Source organism: Pan paniscus, chromosome 4 (genome assembly GCF_029289425.2).
Source record: "Pan paniscus chromosome 4, NHGRI_mPanPan1-v2.0_pri, whole genome shotgun sequence".
Lineage (NCBI taxonomy): Eukaryota > Metazoa > Chordata > Mammalia > Primates > Hominidae > Pan > Pan paniscus.
Window position 1 is genome coordinate 74,198,250 of NC_073253.2, and position 20,615 is coordinate 74,218,864.

The 20,615-nt window shown below is 35.8% G+C and overlaps 1 protein-coding gene across 1 annotated transcript in view; it reads left to right on the forward strand.

Moving 5' to 3' along the window:
* Positions 1-20,615, forward strand: part of LMBRD2 (LMBR1 domain containing 2) — a 53,422-nt gene that overhangs the window by 20,419 nt on the left and 12,388 nt on the right. Inside the window, exons 7-14 of the mRNA XM_003806656.5 lie at positions 7,269-7,343; positions 8,571-8,684; positions 9,069-9,252; positions 13,615-13,796; positions 14,936-15,069; positions 16,423-16,528; positions 17,022-17,119; positions 20,289-20,392. Coding sequence (XP_003806704.1) covers positions 7,269-7,343; positions 8,571-8,684; positions 9,069-9,252; positions 13,615-13,796; positions 14,936-15,069; positions 16,423-16,528; positions 17,022-17,119; positions 20,289-20,392 — 997 coding nt within the window. The remainder of the gene's footprint in view (positions 1-7,268; positions 7,344-8,570; positions 8,685-9,068; positions 9,253-13,614; positions 13,797-14,935; positions 15,070-16,422; positions 16,529-17,021; positions 17,120-20,288; positions 20,393-20,615) is intronic.

The following is a 20,615-nucleotide window of genomic DNA, read 5'->3' on the forward strand; positions in this document are numbered from 1 at the left end:
TTTCTTTCCAATTTTGATGCCCTTTATATCTTTCTCTTGTCTGATTGCTTTACCTAGGACTTCCAGTACTATATTGAATAACAGTGGTGAAAGTGGGCATCCTTGTCTTGTTACGGATCTTAAAGGAAAGGCTTTCAATTTTTCCCCATTCAGTATGATAGTAGCTGTGGGTCTGTCATATATGACTTTTATAGTGTTGAGGTATGTTCCCTGTATATTCAGGGTTTTTTAGGGTTTTTATCATAAAGGGATGCCGAATTTTATCAATGCTTTCCCAGCATCAATAGAAATGCTCATATGGCTTTTTTCCTTCATTCTATTAATATGATATATCACATTGATTGATTTGCATATGTCAAACCATTCTTGTATTCCTAGTATAAATCTGAATTGATCAGATGGATGACCTTTTCAACGTGTTCTTGAATTCATTTTGCTAGTGTTTTCTTGAGGATTTTTGCATGAGTGTCTATCAGGGATATTGGCCTGCAGTTTTCTTTTTTTGATGTGTCTGTTTCTGGTTTTGGAATCAGGGCAATACTGGCCTCATAGATTGAATTTGGAAGTATCCCTCCTCCTCTGTTTTTCAGAATAGTTTGAGTAGGATTTGTGTTAGTTCTTTAAATGTTTGGTAAAATTCAGCAGTGAAGCCATTGGGTCCTGGGCTTTTCTTTGCTGGGAGACTTTTTATTATGACTTTGATTTTATTACTTGTTGTCTATCTGTTCAGGTTTTGGATTTCTTCATGGTTTGATCTTGGTAGGTTGTATGTGTCTAGGAATTTGTCCATTTCTTCTAGGTTTTCCAATTTATTGGCATATAGTTGCTCATTAGAAGTCTCTAATAATCCTTTGAATTTCTGCAGTATCAGTTGTAATGTCTTTTTTATCAATTCAGCCACTCTGTGTCTTTTGATTGAAGAGTTTAGTTCATTTACATTCAGTGTTATTATTGATAAGTGAGGACTTACTCCTGCCATTCTGTTATTTGTTTTCTGGTTGTTTTGTGATATTCTTTTCTTTCCTTCCTTCCTGTCTTCCTTTTTGTGAAGGTGATTTTCTCTGGTGGTATGTTTTAACTTCTTGCTTCTTATTTTTTGTGTATCTGTTGTATGCTTTTTGGTTTGAGGTTACTTGAGGCTTGTGAGTAATATCTTATAGCCTGTTATTTTAAACTGATGACAACTTGACATTGATTGCAAAAATAAACAGAGAAAACTAATAAAAACTCTAGATTTCACTTCATCCCTCCACTTTTTAACTTTTTGTTATTTCTATTTATGTATTATTATACTATCTGTGTCTTAAAAAGTTGTTGTAGTTATTTTTCTTTATTTTATTTTATTATTATTATACTTTCAGTTTTAGCGTACATGTGCACAATGTGCAGGTTTGTTACATATGTATACATGTGCCATGTTGGTGTGCTGCACCCATTAACTCATCATTTACATTAGGTATATCTCCTAATGCTATCCCTCCCCCCTCCCGCCACCCTACAACAGACCCTGGTGTGTGATGTTCCCCTTCCTGTGTCCATGTGTTCTCATTATTCAGTTCCCACCTATGAGTGAGAACATGCGGTGTTTGGTTTTTTGTCCTTGCGATAGTTTGCTGAGAATGATGGTTTCCAGCTTCATCCATGTCCCTACAAAGGACATGAACTCATCCTTTTTTATGGCTGCATAGTATTCCATGGTGTATATGTGCCACATTTTCTTAATCCAGTCAATCATTGTTGGACATTTGGGTTGGTTATTTTTCATTGGTTTGTCTCAAGATATGAGTAGTTTTCACACTGCAGTCATAGTGTTAATAATATTCTTTGTTTTTCTGTGTACTTGCTATAACCAATGAGTTTTGTACCTTCAGATGATTTTTATTGCTCATCAATGTCCTTTTCTTTCAGATCAAAGAACTCCCTTTAGCATTTCTTATAGAACAGGACTGGTATGGACGAAATATCTCAGCTTTTGTTTGTCTGGAAACGTTTATTTCTCTTTCATGTTTGAAGAATATTTTCACTGGATATGTTATTCTAGGATAAGTTTTTTTGTTTTTTCTTTCAGCATTGTAAATATATCCTGTCACTCTCCTGGCCTGTAAGGTTTCCACTGAGAAGCCTGTTGCCAGACATATTGGAGCTCCATTGTGTGTTATTTGTTTCTCTTCTCCTGCTGCTTTTAGGATCCTTTCTTTATCCTTGACCTCAGGGAGTTTGATTATTAAATGTCTTGAGATAGTCTTATTTGAGATAAATCTTCTTGGTGTTCTATAATCTTCTCATGCTTGAATATTGATATCTTTCTCTAGGTTTGGGAAGTTCTCTATTATTATCACTTTGAATACACTTTCTACCCTTATCTCTCACTCTACCTCCTCTTTAAGGCCAAGAACTCTTAGATTTGCCCTTTTGAGGCTATTTTCTAGATTTTGTAGACACTTGTCATTCTTTTTTATTATTTTTTGTCTCCTCTAACCGTATTTTCAAATAGCCAAATTTTCAAGTGTCTTCTAGCTCACTGATTCTTTCTTCTGCATGATCATTTCTGCTGTTAAGATACTCTCATGCATTCTTCAATATGTCAATGCATTTTTCAACTCCAGAATTTCTACTTGATTATTTTTAATTCTTTCAACAGCTTTGTTAAATTTACCTGATATGATTCTGAATTCCTTCTCTGTGTTACCTTGAATTTTGTTGAGTTTCCTTGAAACAGCTATTTTGAATTCTCTGTCTGAAAAGGCACATATCTCTGTGTCTTCAGGATTGGTCCCTGGTGCCTTGTTATTTATTTTATTTAATTTTTTTGAGGCAGGGTCTCACTGTGTTGCCCAGGCTGGAGTGCAGTGGCATGATTTTGGCTCACTGCAGTCTCCACCTCCTGGACTCAAGTCATCCTCTCACGTCAGCCTCCCAAGTAGCTGGTAGCTGGTACTACAGGCACACACCACCACCCAGCTAATTTTTGTATTCTTCTAGTGACAGGGTTTCACCATGTTGCCCAGGCTGTTCTCAAACTCCTGAGCTCAAGTGACCTCCAGCCTCAGCCTCCCAAAGTGCTGGGATTACAGGAGTGAGCCACTGTACTTGTCCCTGGTGCCTTATTTAGTTCATTTGGTAAGGTCATGTTTTTCTGGATGGGCTTGATTCTTGTGGATGTTCGTCGGTGTCTGGACATTGAAAAGTTAGGTATTCTTTATAGTCTTTGCAGTGTGGGCTTATTTGTAGCCATCCTTCTTGCAAAGGCTTTCCAGGTATTTGAAGGGACTTGGGTATTGTAATCTAAGTTTTTGGTCACTACAGCTGTATCTATATTAGGGGACACCCCAAGCCCTATAATGCTGTGGTTCTTGCAGACTTGGAGATGTGTGCCACCTTGGTGGTCTTGGATAAGATCTGGAAGAATTCTCTGGAGCACCAGGCAGAGATTCTTGTTCTCTTCCCTTACTTTCTCCCGAACAACTGGAGTCTCTCTCTCTTTGTCCTGAGCTGCCTGGAGGTGGGGGAAGGGTGTCTCAAGCACCCCTGTGGTCACCATCACTGGGACTGCACTGGGTTAGACCTGAAGTTATCATGGCACTGTGTCTCGCCCAAGGCCCATGGTAACCACTGCCTGGCTACCGTCTATGTTTGCTCAAGGCCCTGGTCCTCTACAGTCAGCAGGTGGCAAAGCCACCCGAGCTTTTGTTCTTCCCTTCAGAGTGGCAAGGTCTCCCTGAGTTGGGGTGTGTCCAGAGATGCCATCTGGGAGCTAGGGCCTGGAGCCAAAAACTGTAGGAATCTACCTGTGGCTAAACTGGTACCCAAGCCACAAGACAAAGTCCTTCTCACACTTTCCTCCCCTTTCCACAAGCAGAGGAGTCTCTCCCCATGGCCACTACTGCCCCAGGGCCACAATGAGTATATCCTCATTACCTCCAGTGTTCATTCAAGGCCCAAGATCTCTTCAGTCAGCTTTTGGTGAATGCTGCCATGCCTGGGACTTTCCCTTCAGGGCACTGGACTCCCATGTGACCCAGAGAAGGTTCAACAATGCTGTCTAAGAGCCGAGTCCTGCAATCTGGGGCCCCAAGAGCCCACTTAGTACTATAGCCAACAGTGGCTGAGGTTGTACCTTGTTTTTTGGTTTTTATGAAGGCACTTTTTTGTGTGGATAGTTGCTTAATTAGGTGTTCCTGTGAGGAGGACAATCAGTGGAGACTTCTGTTCAGCCATCTTGCTCTACCTCCTGTGTATGAATTTCTCTGGCCATATACTTCAAGGTATTTTGGGATTCTTTCTGCTTTTCTGAATATCTGGAAACTTATAAACTTGAGGGGAAATGTATTTATCATTTAAAAAATATTTACTGTCTTCCTGCCATGTTAAGTGCTATGCAGAACTGGCCAGAATAGAAATTCCTATTCTACTGACTTTCTAGAGTAGAAAATTGGACAGAGTCCCTTACAGTATATGGTAAATGTGACATGAATGATGAAAATGCTCTAGTATGGAGAGGTATCACTACTGAATAATGGTCAGAGGACATGAAGTATGGCCTGGGCCTTGCGGGATGGGTAGAATTTTGATAGCTGATAACATTCTGGGCAGATATCAGGAAGTTTTAAAACCAAATTAATTTGAGCATAAAGTTTATATTGGAAAGATAAAGCTATATCTTGGCTTTGAATGCCATACTGAGAAGTCCAGTCATTTAACAGATAACAAACTTCAATCACGTTATTGGTAATTATTTTTTCAGCTATCCATTTAATCTCCCAAATGTAGTTTTATAAAAACTGTTTGGTATTTTTATGATATGTTTCTCTCTGAAATTGATATATGCATTTGTGTGTCTATTACCTTTCTTTGAAGCATTAATAAAACTTATAAACTATGTCAAATCATTCAAAAGGTATTTGCTAGATGGCCAAAAAGGTCATCTCCACCTTTTATCATTTTTCTAGATAGAGAATTTTAGGGAGGGAGAAACAGTTACTTTTTTCCACTGAAAACTGCCTGTTAGCCTCCCTTCATGAATGCTGTCTGACCTGCTTAGAAAAGAATTTGACAAGACACAGTAATGAAAGAGCTCAAAGTTACATTATTTTGTATGAAGAAGGCAAACAGTATATTTCAAATACTTTCCATGCTTTATTAAAATTATGAACTTTTGAAGGAACCCTAAATTTATAATAGACATAGCAAATGTTAATTAATTGTTTCAGTACTTGTTTTTTAATATGGCTAAATAATTTAAAGAAAAAAACATGGTATTTCACATATAATATATAAACAAATTGTTTAGTTCATATTAAAAGTATGATAAATTTGTGCTAACAAGTCAAGAAACTTTAAGGCAGCTTAGTAATGGAAAATAGATGTAATGATGCTTCCAGGTAACCTCTTAAAAACCGAAGTCTTATCTTGTCACTGTCATGTATAGGCGTCACACATTAACCTCAAAATAAACCATGATTAAGGGCTTCTAGGATCACTTTGATCTTGCTCTTTCAGCCTGATCCAGTGCTATGCAGACCCTTAATCTCCCTTTCCCTGTAATCACACTGGACTTTTTCAGTCCCTTCAAATAATGTACTCACTTACGCCTGGAGGCCTTTATGTGTCCTGTCCCTGTCTCTTTGCCTGGAATATTCTAGTCTCTCCCTTTGGTTGACTGACTTCTATATATTTTGTTTCATCTCATTTTAAATAATCAGTTAATCAGAATCTACATGCTCCCCTCTCAGAGCACCTCATACTTTGACAGCAGTTTCCACCTCATTTTTATTTATGTTTGTTTTCCTCATTAAGCTAAATTCCTTGACAGGAATAGTGTCTACTGGTACAGATTATTTATAAAGTATGCATATTCTAAATTTCAATAGATGTTGTGAAATTACCTTTAAATAGATTATATCACTTTTTGCTGTGTATAGGAGGGCCTGTTTTCCCAGTCTTACCTCTTTACATGATATCAGTTTTGAAAAAAGCTTCTTATTTTTAAAATCTGTAACTGTTTTTAGCTAGCTCAAATATCTTTTTAGACATTTATTGGCCAATTGTATTGTTTTCTATATTCCCATTTTTCTGTTGATTTGTAAGAGCTCATCACATATTAAGGATAATGAGTCTGTCATATAAATTACAAATATTTTTTCGCAATTTTGTCTGTGTGCTAGATGGCTTCTCCACCTTGAGTTTTGTATCCCTTAAAACCCTGCTCTACTCTATGCCCCAGAATGTTCTTCTAAATATCCTGCTCACTTCTCTTATGCTTTCCAGGCTGTGAACATGCTATTTCACCTGACTAAAACAGTGGTTTCAACTTCTTAAAAATTTCATGAATATTATAGAATATTGTGATTCCTTAGGAACTACTGGTTCTAAAGAGTCTTGTCTTTAACCCTTTTGTGCCTTTTATACTCAGAATTGCTTATTTAATTATCCATTACTGGACTGAAATTTTAAGACTGACAATTCCTTGTCTTCTCTCCCCACCCTCCAGTATGGATTACGGGGGCCTTACACCTAGCACAGTACTGGCAAATAGTATGCTGTTTTGTTTGTTTGCTTTTAAGTTATTCTATTTTTAAATTTTAATCTATTTATTTATTTATTTATTTAGAGACCAGGTTATGACACTGGCTAATGTTTGTATTTTTGGTAGAGACAGGGTTTCACTGTATTGCCAAAACTGGTCTTAAACTCTGGGACTCAAGTGATCCACCTGCCTCAGCCTCCCAAAGTGCTGGGATTACAGGCCTGAGCCACTGCGCCCGCCAGTAGATAGTGTGCTCCTCATAAGCAAGTATGGAGTTAATCAATCATGACTGCTCTAGAGTACTCTTCTATTGGAAAGGAGCTGGCACTTTGTGACATTTGTAGCCTTTTCTGCTTCCTCTGGTTTTTCACTGTATTTTACATAATGAGATAATTGATCTTGGTGAGTAAGGCAGAGGAACATATCCCTATTCTTTTAGGACCATAAAGTTTGTCTGATCTTTTGTGGACTTTTAAATAGTGCTTATTCTTTTTTGTGTACCAAGTAATGAAGTGATGAGAGAGTGAATCTAGAAAGTAAGGAAAAGTTCAGGGTATAGAAATAGCTATTCAGTGACTTTGTATTTTTACTTGTGTTCTTAAGAACCTTTATTCATGTAATGCAAAGTAATTTGTGTTGAAGTTGAACTTGTGAGAAAATATATAGTACCTAATGCATTCTCATTTGGAATATGTGATCTGTAGAAATGGAAATATTTTTATTTATTTTACTGTTTTTATAGGAGGTTCGTAAAGTGAATGAAAGCATCAAGTATAATCACCCATTGAGAAAATGTGTTGATACAATACTTAAAAAGGTAATGAAATCATCTTGTCTGTTTCCTTTTGAAATATAACTTATATAATATTATACCAAAAGTACCAGAAAAGTATGAAAACAGCCTATAGCTGAGGTCTTCTAAATTCATTTTCATAGAAATATCAACCCAACACCATTTGTACTTTGAATTTTTTTAATTACTGCAAGTTTAACACTAATTATTGGCAGTATTTTCTATTGAAATATGGAGATAGAGGTTGAGTAATATATAAGGATTGTCATGACAATGACGGAAATAAACCTTTAAAATGTCATTGTATATGTTCACTAAAGGCATATCTCCTATGAGAAAATAAACCAAGGCCTCAGTAATATCTTACAATCAGCTGTCTACATGTTATTTTACAAATATATTTCATTAATATATTCATGACATATATCATAAAATGAGTGATGTTAACATAGACATTTAATAAACTATACTATATTTAACTATATTTATATTTATATATTTACTATATTTATAATAAACTTAACTATATTTAATAAAGTTAAGGTTTTGATGCATTGGTATTGAATTAGGGGTATTCATATACTTCCAAAAATGGTTATTTGCAGTTCCCCAATTGTCTTTTAAACCCACAGAACCATGGAAACATTTATTTTCCTAGATTTTAAATCTGTTATACTGATTCTTGTGTAGTGTTCTGTTTGGCTAAGATAATACTCATGGAATCACTTTTCTAACTATTTATCTCACATTTGCTACTTTTTGAGAACTACTAAGAGAGGTTAACTAAGTTGCCCAAGTTCATATAGGTAATAAGTGAGTAGTAGTATGGAAGATGACTTTAAATGCATGTATTTATTCCTCTGTGCTATGCCTTTCAAAAATTCCGCATCTTGGATTTGTCATGATTTTGCTTCATTCTTTAGCTAGAAAAATAATTTATCCTACTTAGAATAATCTTCTCAAATACTAGTTGCTTCCTGCTGGTAAGCTCCCCTGCCTATAGCCATCTATACCTATCTGGTATATATGAACACAAAGATTAATATTATAAAGGTGAGAAGAAACTCAGTACATCTTTTAAGACATTTTCAAGAAAATATCAGCAAATGAAGTCTAACTAGAGATGACAATAAAGTAGGAAGATGTTTTTGAGAAAATTAGAACTGCTCAAGAATGAAAGATTTTTAATAAAAATAAATTTTTATCTTTTTACAATTAAGATTTTTAAAAATCTACTTTTTTTTTTTTTAGTGCCCTACAGAGTATCAGGAAAAAATGGGTAGGAACATGGATGATTATGAAGATTTTGATGAAAAGCATAATATCTATCCAAGTGAAAAAAGTCTGGTAAAACTGCATAAACAGGTAACTTTGTTAATTATAAGTATTTTACTTAATGATGATTTTAATTAGACTTCTAATCATTGCTCATAAAAAAAGGAATTTTTAGTGAATGTGTATTTAAAACTTCCTTTAATCCCATCCTTATCATTCTTTGAAATATTTTATCTCTGTGTATACCAGCAGGGGTATTATTGGCATTTGGGGAGGGAGAATTCTTCACTGAGCATAACTGTTACATTATATAAAACTGTTACATCATTTTGGAACATTAATATTCTCAGCCTGACCCAGTAAATGCCCTAGCACTTTCCCATTGTTATGACAATCCAAACATGCTCCCTAGTGGAGAGTTGAACCACTGTTGGATCAGAACACTGCCAGGTCTACCCCCATTCTCTTTTTTAGGTGATTTATTCAGTTCAGAGACACCGTCGAACTCAAGTACAATGGCAGATTCTTTTGGAACAAGCATTTTATCTAGAAGATGTAGCAAAAAATGAAACTAGTGCTACTCATCAGTTTGTTCACACCTTTCAATCGCCAGAGCCAGAAAATCGATTTATCCAATATTTTTATAATCCTACATTTGGTATGTAATTTGACATAAATTTCAAACTTTAATGATGAAAAGTTTTCTGTAGAAAGAAGTTATGTATTTTCACCAATGCAAAGTTGAATTTTATTTGTATTATTTGATTTATACCATGTGATATTAAGTATCTGGTAACATTTCCCCAAAATAACTGTTTTACTTATCATATAACATATAATCCATCAGTTTCCACTGTTACTTCACAAATAATAAAAATTCTATTAAAAAAACATGTATACATCAAGCATATTTGTATAATGCATAATATATACAATTATGCATTGCTTAATGACTGGAATTACTCTGAGAAATGTATTGTTAGGCAATTTCATCACTGCATGAGCATCATAGGGTATGTACTAAACCTAGATGGTATAGTACAGGTAGGCAATATGGTATGGCTTATTACTCCTAGGCTACAAACCTATACAGCATGTTACTGTACTGAATAGTGTAGGCAGTTGTAACACAGTGGTTTTTGTGTATATAAACATAGAAAAGATAATAGTAAAAATGCAGTATTGTAATTTTATGGGATCACCATTGTATATGCAGTCCATCATTGACTGGAATGTTGTTATGTGACACATGACTGTACTTAAAATAGTTAGAATTTTAAGTAATTTTACATCACAAGCTTGGGTCTCTTCTTCAGTCTTGACATACTACTGAAATATTTGCTTAAGTAGTCCTCTTTGATTATTAACATTTATTAGTCTTATTATAAAACCTATACTCTGTAGTTATCATTTTTCTCCTTTTTGCTAATTTATGGCAGTCCCTTCAAGTATTGTCAAATTTAGTGTGAAGAAACTTAAAGCAAGTACCAAAGTGTCATAGTATTAAAACTTCTATTTACCTTATTTATTTTTAAAAAATTGTTATATTCACTTGATTCTCCTTTGCATGTTTGGTTTTGAGTATGAAGACTTAATGGCTATAACAAATATCTCAGAAAACTCCTTTAACAAAAATCCTTCCTAATTAAACGAAGGAATGATGTGTTATCTGTTTTCATTCATTCAACAAATATTTGGGTACATTAGTGCTATGTATTATTGGGTGCTGGGTAGCTTGGTATATATCAGTTTAAAAAGACAGAAATTCCTGCCCTTTTGGAGTGAGAAAAACAGACAATAAACATATAAAGGCATAAAGATTCTGAATAGGCAGTTGATTATAGAAATTGAAATTCAAGGGAGGAGTCTGAATTGTAGATATGAATTAGGGTACCATCAATGTGTAGGGAACCATGGGGTCAGAATAAAATCAATAAAGAAGTAATTGAGATAGAGAAAAGAGAAAAGTCTGAGGACCAAGCCTGAGGCACTCCAGAATTTAGAGATTAGGTGGATGAGAAGTAACTAGCAGAAAAGACTAGAAAAGGAGGGGCCAGTGAGATAGGAAAATTAGGACAATGAAGTGTTTTGAGGAAAATAGTATATAAAGTACCTTTTCAAATGTTGCACATAGATTAAGGATCATAAATATTAAGACCTGACCATTGGATTTTAGAGAAGTGAGGGGAGAGGATAAAAAAGTCTGACTGTAATTTAAAAGAAATAAGAAGAGGAGCAATTGGAGACAGACTAGAAAACTCTAAAAATGTTTTCCTTATAAAAGGGAACAGAGAAAAGGGGTAGTAGCTGAAAAAGGATTGGGGGCATAGTCAAGAGAAATTATCACATGTAATTAGTAAATGATATAATAGAATTTGAGGCCAGGCACGGTGGCTCACGCCTGTAATCCCAGCACTTTGGGAGGCCGAGGCGGGCAGATCACAAGGTCAAGAGATTGAGACCATCCTGGCCAACATGGTGAAACCCCGTCTCTACTAAAAATACAAAAATTAGCTGGGCGTGGTGGTGCGTGCCTGTAGTCCCAGCTACTCGGGAGGCTGAGGCAGGAGAATCACTTGAACAGGAGGCGGAGGTTGCAGTGAGCCGAGATTGCGCCACTGCACTCCAGCCTACCTGTAGTCCCAGCTACTCGGGAGGCTGAGGCAGGAGAATCACTTGAACCCAGGAGGCGGAGGTTGCAGTGAGCCGAGATTGCGCCACTGCACTCCAGCCTACCTGTAGTCCCAGCTACTTGGGAGACTGAGGCAGGAGAATCGCTTGGACCCGGGAGGCAGAGGTTGCAGTGAGCCAAGATTGCACCACTACACTCCAGCCCGGGGACAGAATGAGACTCCGTCAAAAAAAAAAAAGAAATAAAGAGAGAGAGAGATGAAAGAAAAGAAAGACAAAAAGAAAGAGAGAAAGAAAGAAAGAGAAAGAAAAGAAAAAATTCATAGAATTTGATAAGACAATAGAGAATTTCTAAGACAATGTTCATGACTAGTAGAGATGAGATGGTGGGAAATAGTGAACAATGAAGAGAATGGTGGAGGTAAGGCACAGATGTAACTAGCTGAGAAGGTGTAGTGTTAGAAACTTGGGAAAATTCTCCTCTGATCGCTTCTGTTTTCTCAATGAAATGTGGAGAGTAAGTATAGGAGAGGAGATTTTAGAGATTTGAGGAGGGAAGAGAAGGTGCAAAATAGTTGCCTAGGAGAGTGGCATGGGAGAAGATTGGGGAATTATAGTAGGCTAGTGAGGCAGTACTGAGGAACCACTTGAAGCTAGTGATTAAGAATTTAAAGTGAGGCCAGTCAACAAGGTGGGGTGTCTTTCTCCTGCAATGTGCAGCTGTGTGGATGCAGGCTGAGAGTAGCCAGGGAGTTGGATTTAAACAGGTGTGATTTAGCTTAGCAGGTACAGTGGAGCAAAATGGGGCAAAGTAAGTGGGATACTGTCCTCAAAGACTGGAATCTGAGCTGCATGAGGAAGGAAGGGTATCAAAGTGTTAAATAACAGTAAAAATGTGATAGAATAAATTGATTTTTCGTCCAGGTATGGTCAGTTAGTGGAGTTGAAATACTGTACTAGATGAAGGTATTGTTTGAAGACAAGGATGCTGGAATGTGATTATATGGAAGGGCTGGAGATATTGATAATAAAAGGTTTAGGCATCACTATAGCAACAAGTAATTGAGGTAGGGTGGAGGGAAAGTTCATTAGAGGAGAGGAGGTCAAAGAAATGAGAGATAAGGGTATTGAAAGGGGAATCATTTATGTGGATATTGAAATCACTAGGAATTATGAGAGGAAAGTTGTAAAGAATTACAGTGAACCAGAAGCTAACTATTCAGTAAATGAACTAAAAATATAGCTTTTTAATTTATTGAGCTTTCTTTTTTAAATTTTTATTTATACCTAAATTCAGACTTAAAACCAAAATAGTGCTGGGAGTGGTGGCTCACACCTGTAACCCCAACACTTTGTGAGGCCGAGGTAGGTGGATCATGAGGTCAGGAGATCGAGACCATCCTGGCTAACACGGTGAAACCCTGTCTCTACTAAAAATACAAAAAATTAGCTGGGCATGGTGGCACGTATCTAATAAAAATACAGAAAATTAGCTAGGAGTGGTGGCACACGCCTGTAATTCCAGTTACTCGGGAGGCTGAGGCAGGAGAATCACTTAAACCCCGGAGGCAGAGGTTGCAGTGAGCCGAGGTCACGCCACTGCACTCCAGCCTGGGCGACAGAGCGAGACTCCGTCTCAAAAAAAAAAAACAAAAAACCAAAACAGTACAAAATATTCCCATATACCCTTCAGCCAGGCTCTCCAATGTTAATATTTTGCCATATTGATTTGCTTTTTCTGTATGTATTTTTTTATTACTATTTTAGAGTTGTATCCAGACATGATGCCTCCTTGTTCCTAAATGTTTCCGTGTATATTTTCTAAAAATAAAGATATTTTCTTACATAGCCAAATACAGCCATCAAAATAAAAAAATTAATATTTATACTCTACCATTATTTACAGACCTTATTCAGATTTTGCTATAATTATCCCAATAATATTTTTTGTAAAAAATCCCAGATCATGCATCGCATTCAGTTGTTATGTCTCCTTAGTTTCCTCTAATCTGACACAGTTTCTCAGTCTTTGTGTTTTATGATATATCAGAAATGTTTTGGGGAGTATAGGCCAGTTTTTTGTTGAATGTCCCTGAATTTGACTTTGATGTTTCTTTAAAATTAGACGCAAGTTCTGCATTTTTCATAGGAATACCACAGCAGCAATGTCACATTCCTATCAGTACATCATAGCAGGAGGCACACGATGTCAGTTTGTCCCATCATGGGTGTCATTTGGTTAGGTTAGTATCTGCCTGGTTTCTCCACTGTAAAATTGTTGTTTTTCTCTTTGTAATTAAGTATCTTATTGGGAGCTATTTTGAAACAATGTAAATATCCCATTACTCTTTTATAGTTTTCCTAATCATTTTTTTCTTTTGTCTTCTAGAATGGTACTGGGAATGTCTTTTGCGACCATGGTTTTACAAGATACTTGCTGTGGTTCTGTCCATCTTCTCTGTGATTGTTGTGTGGTCAGAGTGCACATTCTTTAGCACTACTCCTGTCTTATCCCTCTTTGCGGTCTTCATACAGCTGGCAGAAAAAACATATAATTATATTTATATCGAGGTCAGTTTATTTTATGTCTGTCATAAATAGATGTCACTTCATAGTATAATCCTTAACTGTTTTCTCCATGTATTTCTTCTAGTAAAAATGAAAGCAGTGAGGTTTTCTGCAGTGTTGTTATTCAGACTTCCAGAAATGTGCTTCATTATTTTACCCACACTATAGAAATTAATAACTGTATTTGAAGAGAGATGAAAAGTTGCAAGATAGTGCAGAAATCTGAGATTTTTTTTTCTTTCTGTTTTTTTGGAGGCAGAATCTTGCTCTGTCACCCAGGCTGGAGTGTGGTGGCATCAACATGGCTCACTGCAGCCTCAACTTCCCGGGCTCAAGAAATTCTCTCACCTTCACCTTAGCCTCCCAAGTAGCTGGGCCTACAGCCATGCACCACCATCCCCTGCTAATTTTTGTATTTTTTGTAGAGTCAGGATTTTGCCATGTTGCCCAGGCCGGTCTGGAACTCTTGCACTCAAGTGATCGTCCTGCTTCAGGAGGATCCATCACACTTGGCCCTGGGAATACTTTGATTATATTTATGCCAGTAAAGCTACATAACTTATAGGCCTCATGTGAAGAGTTGCCAAGGGAATGGGAAAAGAGGCTCACATTAGAAGGTAGATTCGAAACTTTTGGATCTAGGATGTTAAACAGTTTGAAGTGTTGGGTTTTTTTCATAATCTTAGTGGGTGATTAAAAAATTCTCTATTACTGTATTTCAATTTTAGAGCATCAATAAATGTTAGCTAGAAATGAAGGCCAGGCTGGGCGTGGTGGCTCACACCTGTAATCCCAGCTCTTTGGGAGGCGAAGGCGAATGGATCATGAGGTCAGGAGTTTGAGACCAGCCTGGCAAACATGGTGAAACCCCGTCTTACTAAAAATACAAAAATTAGCCGGGCGTGGTGGCACATGCCTGTAATCCCAGCTACTCAGTTGGCTGAGGCAGGAGAATCACTTGAACCCAGGAGGTGGAGGTTGCAGTGAGCCAAGATCGCGCCACTGCACTCCAGCCTGGGTGACAGGGCGAGACTCCATCTCAAAAAAACAAAAGAAAAAGAAATGAAGGATAATGCCTGTAATTGTTAAGTGCCAAAGTCTGTTTGTTTTAAACAAACTGCTTTGTTTTTGTTTTTTTCCAGATTGCCTGCTTCCTTTCCATCTTCTTCCTAAGTATCTGTGTTTATTCTACTGTGTTCAGGATTCGTGTATTTAACTATTATTATTTGGCCTCACATCACCAGACTGATGCTTATAGCCTTCTTTTCAGTGGCATGTAAGTAGGATTATGTTTAGAAACAAGAGAAATGTCATCATTGAGTGTATTCTTATGGATCTTTTATTTTTTGTTGTTTACAGGTGTTCCACTAACATCTATATTTCTATCAGCTAATTGATTAGTTTTAAATATTAAATTGATGTTTGTTGATTGCCAGCTACCTCCTGCTTGAGGTTTAAGGTTAAAATAGGTGTGCTAGGTTAGGCTAGAAGGCAGAAGAAGCATACTTAGTGAGCCCGGATTTACCAACCAGAGATTAGCAAGCAGTAGAAACAATGGACAGTTTAGAGACTAAGTCAGACCTAGATGGTGTTCTAAGATTCAGCGGTCTCTCACTGAGTTGAGGAGGACTGAGAAAACCAACAAGAACAATTTTTCCTGAGGAATTCAGAGAGGATTTAGAGAGATGTCTTCAAGTTGGGCAAGATTGTACAATCTATTACCTGTTCTTATTGTTAAATGAGTCCTATTAGGTATTTATAAAGGATGAACTTAGATAATTTTATAGAGGAGTTGACATCCAAAGTATTTTTAAGCATCTTTTTTGTTGTTTTCCAAATAATTATGGACTCATGGGAAGTTGCAAATGTAGCACAAAAAGTCCTATGTAACCTTCACGCTACCCCCAGTGATATCAAAACCAGGAAATGAGAGTAAAACATTACTATTAACTACAAACTACAGACTTTATTTAGTTCTCACCATTTTTTATCCTTCATTCGTGTGTGTGTGTGTGTGTGTGTGTGTGTGTGTGTAGATTCCTATAGCCACCAACACAATCAGGATTCAGAACAGTTCTATCACCACAAAAGAATTATCTCATAATATTTTTTTTTAATTCATACCCACACTTTATTCTCCCCAGCCCCAATTATCCAAGTGTGTGGGTTTGTAAGGCATTCTTTTTATTTGGACAGAATTGAACAACTTTATATCTGTGCTTGTCAGAATGACATATGTTGATACAACTTCAGTTCTTTTATGTACTGAATACAATTCACCTTGAGGATGTTACTGTCCTTGTCATGCTGTGAGATGGATTTTACGGATGGCTTAGTTGTAGGAGATGATACAAAGGCACTCCACAACTTGTGGGGATAAAGCAATGGCAGAAACCATAAAAGCAAGGAGCTTGAGGCTGTAGTCACGTAGGCATTGATGTGGCAATTTTCAGAATATCTCCCAAGTAAGTGAGGGCAGGTCACATTAAGAATTCAATATATATATAAAGCAAATAGATGAAAATTTTAGCTATAATTATCTGAAATGTTTTTAATACATCTCAGTATACTATAAAATGTATTTTGCTGCTTTACTTTTTATATACATATTTTTAAATGTTTGTTGCAGGCTATTTTGCCGTTTGACACCTCCTTTATGTCTTAATTTCTTGGGTTTGACCCATATGGATTCATCTATCTCTCACAAGAATACTCAACCAACTGCTTATACATCTGTAAGTACAGTCAGAAAATAGAATTCCTTAGGTTCACTATCTATATGAGGTGCTGTTATTGTGAAATTTCTTTTAATGCCAGCAGAAAAGTTCTATAGTGTTATTGGTAAAATTTTCTCTTAAAGATTGTATACGTATTACTATTGACTAGATAAAAGTGATTTTCCTTCTTTTATGATAAAAATGTTTTTTTTGGTTCGTATATGTTGTCTAGCTGACCAGTATCAAAAGAACTGACCTATACTAATATTAACTTTATATTTGTAGTCAATGTATGTGATAATTTTGAGTAATAATTATATTAATTTTCTTTAAGAGAAAACCTCAATAAAAAGCAGATTTTAAAAAATAAGTCCATTTACTGCTTTTTTTCTACTTTTTAAAAAGTTCAAATGGATTGATATAACTGGTTATAGGCAAATTTTCTAATGATGGAAAGGAATGGAAATTATAGAGCTATTCCAATTTAACTTACTTTTTTCTTGCTCTTCAGATTATGGGTTCCATGAAAGTTTTATCCTTTATTGCAGATGGATTCTATATATATTATCCTATGTTGGTGGTAATTCTCTGCATTGCTACTTATTTTAGGTAAGAAACTTAACATTGTTTTTTCTTTTGCTCTTAAATCTGGATATCCTTTCTCTTTAAAGCTCTTTTAAATATTTACTGATTGAGTTTCAGTTTGTTTCATTGTAGCTTTGGAGAAGCTGGGGATAGTTTGAAGGGACTACTTGAGTGATCAGGTGCGAGTCTCCCTCTAAAAAATTTAAAGAAAAAAGAGGTAGAGTTATTATTCTATTATAATAAGTAATACTATTTTAACATTATTCTATTTAGGCTAAAAAATGATAGGATTAATTACAGAATGTTAACTCTAAGTCCTGGCCTTTGACACTGACAGCTATCGTAGCCTGCAAAACACCCTTATGTCCAGCTTTTTTCTAATGACATAAATTAGCCTTAGAGCTTTCCAATAATTATTGCTGGGTGTCTAAATGCTTCAGACCATGGCCAGCACAAAGGGTCAGGTGAGGACCGATTGTAATCAAGCTGTACATTAAGATTAGAGGACAAATTTTCTCCTGTGTCATAAAGTACATGGCATGCTGTTTTCATGGAATTAGAATGAATGGTAGAATCTAGGCAGGAGTGAGATTCAAAAGGGGTTCAAGGATAGGTGTACTTGGCTTCTCGCATCTGTCTTTCCTTTTTACATGTCAGGCCTCCTCATCCTGTACTCTGCCCTCTTTCATTGCTGAAGTGCTCCATAACATACCCAAAATACCACTTTTTCAAAAATACTTAAAAATGTTCATTGCTTACTCTTCTGAGAAAAATAAATTTTATCTACCCACTTTATTTAAATCTTCCAATACCATTTTATAGTTGTTACAGATAATATCTACTAACATTACAGTAATGAGTAAACAGATATTGTTTAAAATACATTCTCTATTGAATTTTTGAAAATATATTTTACTTTCTTATAAGTAAAATAACTAAAAGATTATAACTTCAAATTGTAGCAGGATGAGCCGCAGACAAGAACCCCTCAGACACCGAGTTATAGAAGGAAAGGGCTTTATTCAGCTGGGAGCATCAGCGGACTCACATGTCCAAAAACCGAGATCCCCGAGTGAGCAATTCCTGTCCCTTTTAAGGGCTTACAACTCTAAGGGGGTCCTCGTGAGAGGGTCTTGATAGATTGAGCAAGCAGGGGGTACGTGACTGGGGGCTGTATGCACCGGTAATTAGATCGGAACAGAACAGGACAGGGATTTTCACGATGCTTTTCCATACAATGTCTGAAATTTATAGATAACACAAGCAGTTACGTCAGGGGTTGATTTTTAACTACCAGGCCCAGGGCGCGGTGCTGGGTTATCTGCCTGTGGATTCCATTTCTGCCTTTTAGTTTTTACTTCTTTCTTTGGAGGCAGAAATAGGGCATAAGACAATATGAGGGGTGTTCTCCTCCCTTAAAATAATACTTTTAATATGAACTGATAGCAAATCTGATATTTTTAGTGTTTTCTTTAGGTGGAGACAGTAACAGATCTACAGTGTGAAAATGATATATTAAAAGAAGAGACTAGTCATACTTTGTGTGCCTAAAACTATGTTTTTATTATGTGCTTAATCATTTGAAAAGTTAATAAAGTGGAACATTAAGAACTTGTAATGTATAAATGATTTTTTTAATGTTACAGTTATGCTGGCAAGATTAGCATTTCTTCTTACCTTATTAGATGGTTATATAGATCAAGTGATATGGGGCAGAATAGTGCTCTGTCAACTATAAAATCTTAGCTATAAGGAATCACTATGTCCGAAAGCAAAATTGTTAAACTTAAGATAATCATTAAAAGTGTCTTTCTAGAGTTAATCAGGATAAACTTTGAGTGCCATTTTATCTTTAAGGAAAAAAAAAAGGTTGTATTCCTTAATTTTCGGATTAACTCACAAAATAGATCTTCTGTTATAGAAACACCTGAAGCAATGCCTTACTGACATTTCAATGATAGGTTAACTTGATAAGTTCATTTTCATTTGAAATGCTGCCATAATTAGTCTAATTCCCACACTATTAGCAACACAGCCACACCCAGAGTTAATATTCAGACCTACCTGCCTAGAGAGCATAAGTTGTTTCCTGATACTTCAGACAAAGAGAAAACTTTCCCAGAGACAGTGATCTAATTCTGAGCTTCTCATCCCGGAGTATAGTACTCCCAAAAGGATATGAAGATGGTAAGGAAATGTTTGAAGTCAGAGAATTAACATGATCATCTACAAAACCCCAATTTTACCCAATGGTAATGCATAAAAAACATTTTTATATGAATGAAACAAGTAGATATATTATGGATTAGCTAGATATTTACACATTTTTACTGCAAAATGGAATGGAGATCTTCACTTTTTCTAAATTGCTTTCCTGTTTTCCCTTCGTCTCTCTCTCTCCTTCACCACTTTCTCCTCCTCTTCTTCCCTCTCTGTGTAGAAGTACATCATTGAAAAAGTTTGAGAACTAATATAATAAAAAGAGCTGCTTGGTTTTTATTTTCTCTGGGATTTAAATTCTAGGTCTGTCATTTATTAAGGGATCTTTAGCAAAGTATTTAACCCCTTAGGCCTGTTTTCTTATCTGTAAAGTGATATTTATCTCTTAGAGTGATAGTTAAAATTAAATAAGAAGGCATCTGTAAATTATCTGATGTATAGTTGGATCTTAAGAAATATTAATCCTGCTTATTCACCTATCATTTCCTTCCTTGTGTTCCATATTTTCAGTATTCTTGTCTTGTACAACAATCAAATTTAAAGTAAATAGCAAATAAGATATAAGGTAGTAGTCTTCAGATAAGATATAGTAATCAATTTGTAGTGTATAAAAGCTATTTAAATAGTTAACTAGATCAGAGGAAAAAAATTGCTCTTACATTATTACAGTTATCATTTTAGCATCTTGGTATAATTGTTTTCTGAAGGTATGCTGATAACTTGACTTAATTGACATCTATAAGAAACCTGAATATAGTGCATACCCTAATCAGTGAAGTACAGGGCATACACTTCTTAGAAAGGGAGATAAGTGGTACTTCCTGAAGCATGTCAGATGTGACAGTAGATAACTATATGATAACAGATAATGAAGCATAGTCTTCTTTTGGAGTGACAATGCTAAAGAACAATTCATCTAAATATTTACAATGTGAAATAATGTTTGTCTTTTTAAAAAATCTGCTTTTATTAGTTTGGGAACCCGTTGTTTGAATCTGCTCGGTTTCCAGCAGTTTATGGGAGATGATGATATGACATCAGACTTAGTTAATGAAGGAAAAGAATTAATCAGAAAAGGTAAGATTTGTCTTTTAAAATAAATGAAGGGAAAATACTAAGTGCTAAGACTCAAAATACAAAATTAATATTTGTATAGTTTGTGAATAATTTTTAATCTATTCTAAGAAATTATGAATTAATGCACATTTTTAGCTAAAAATGTACAATAGCCTTTCTAGCAAAAATAATTTGAAAACATGAATAATTGTTTTATCGGTCTTTAAGAAATTCTGAAGCTTAA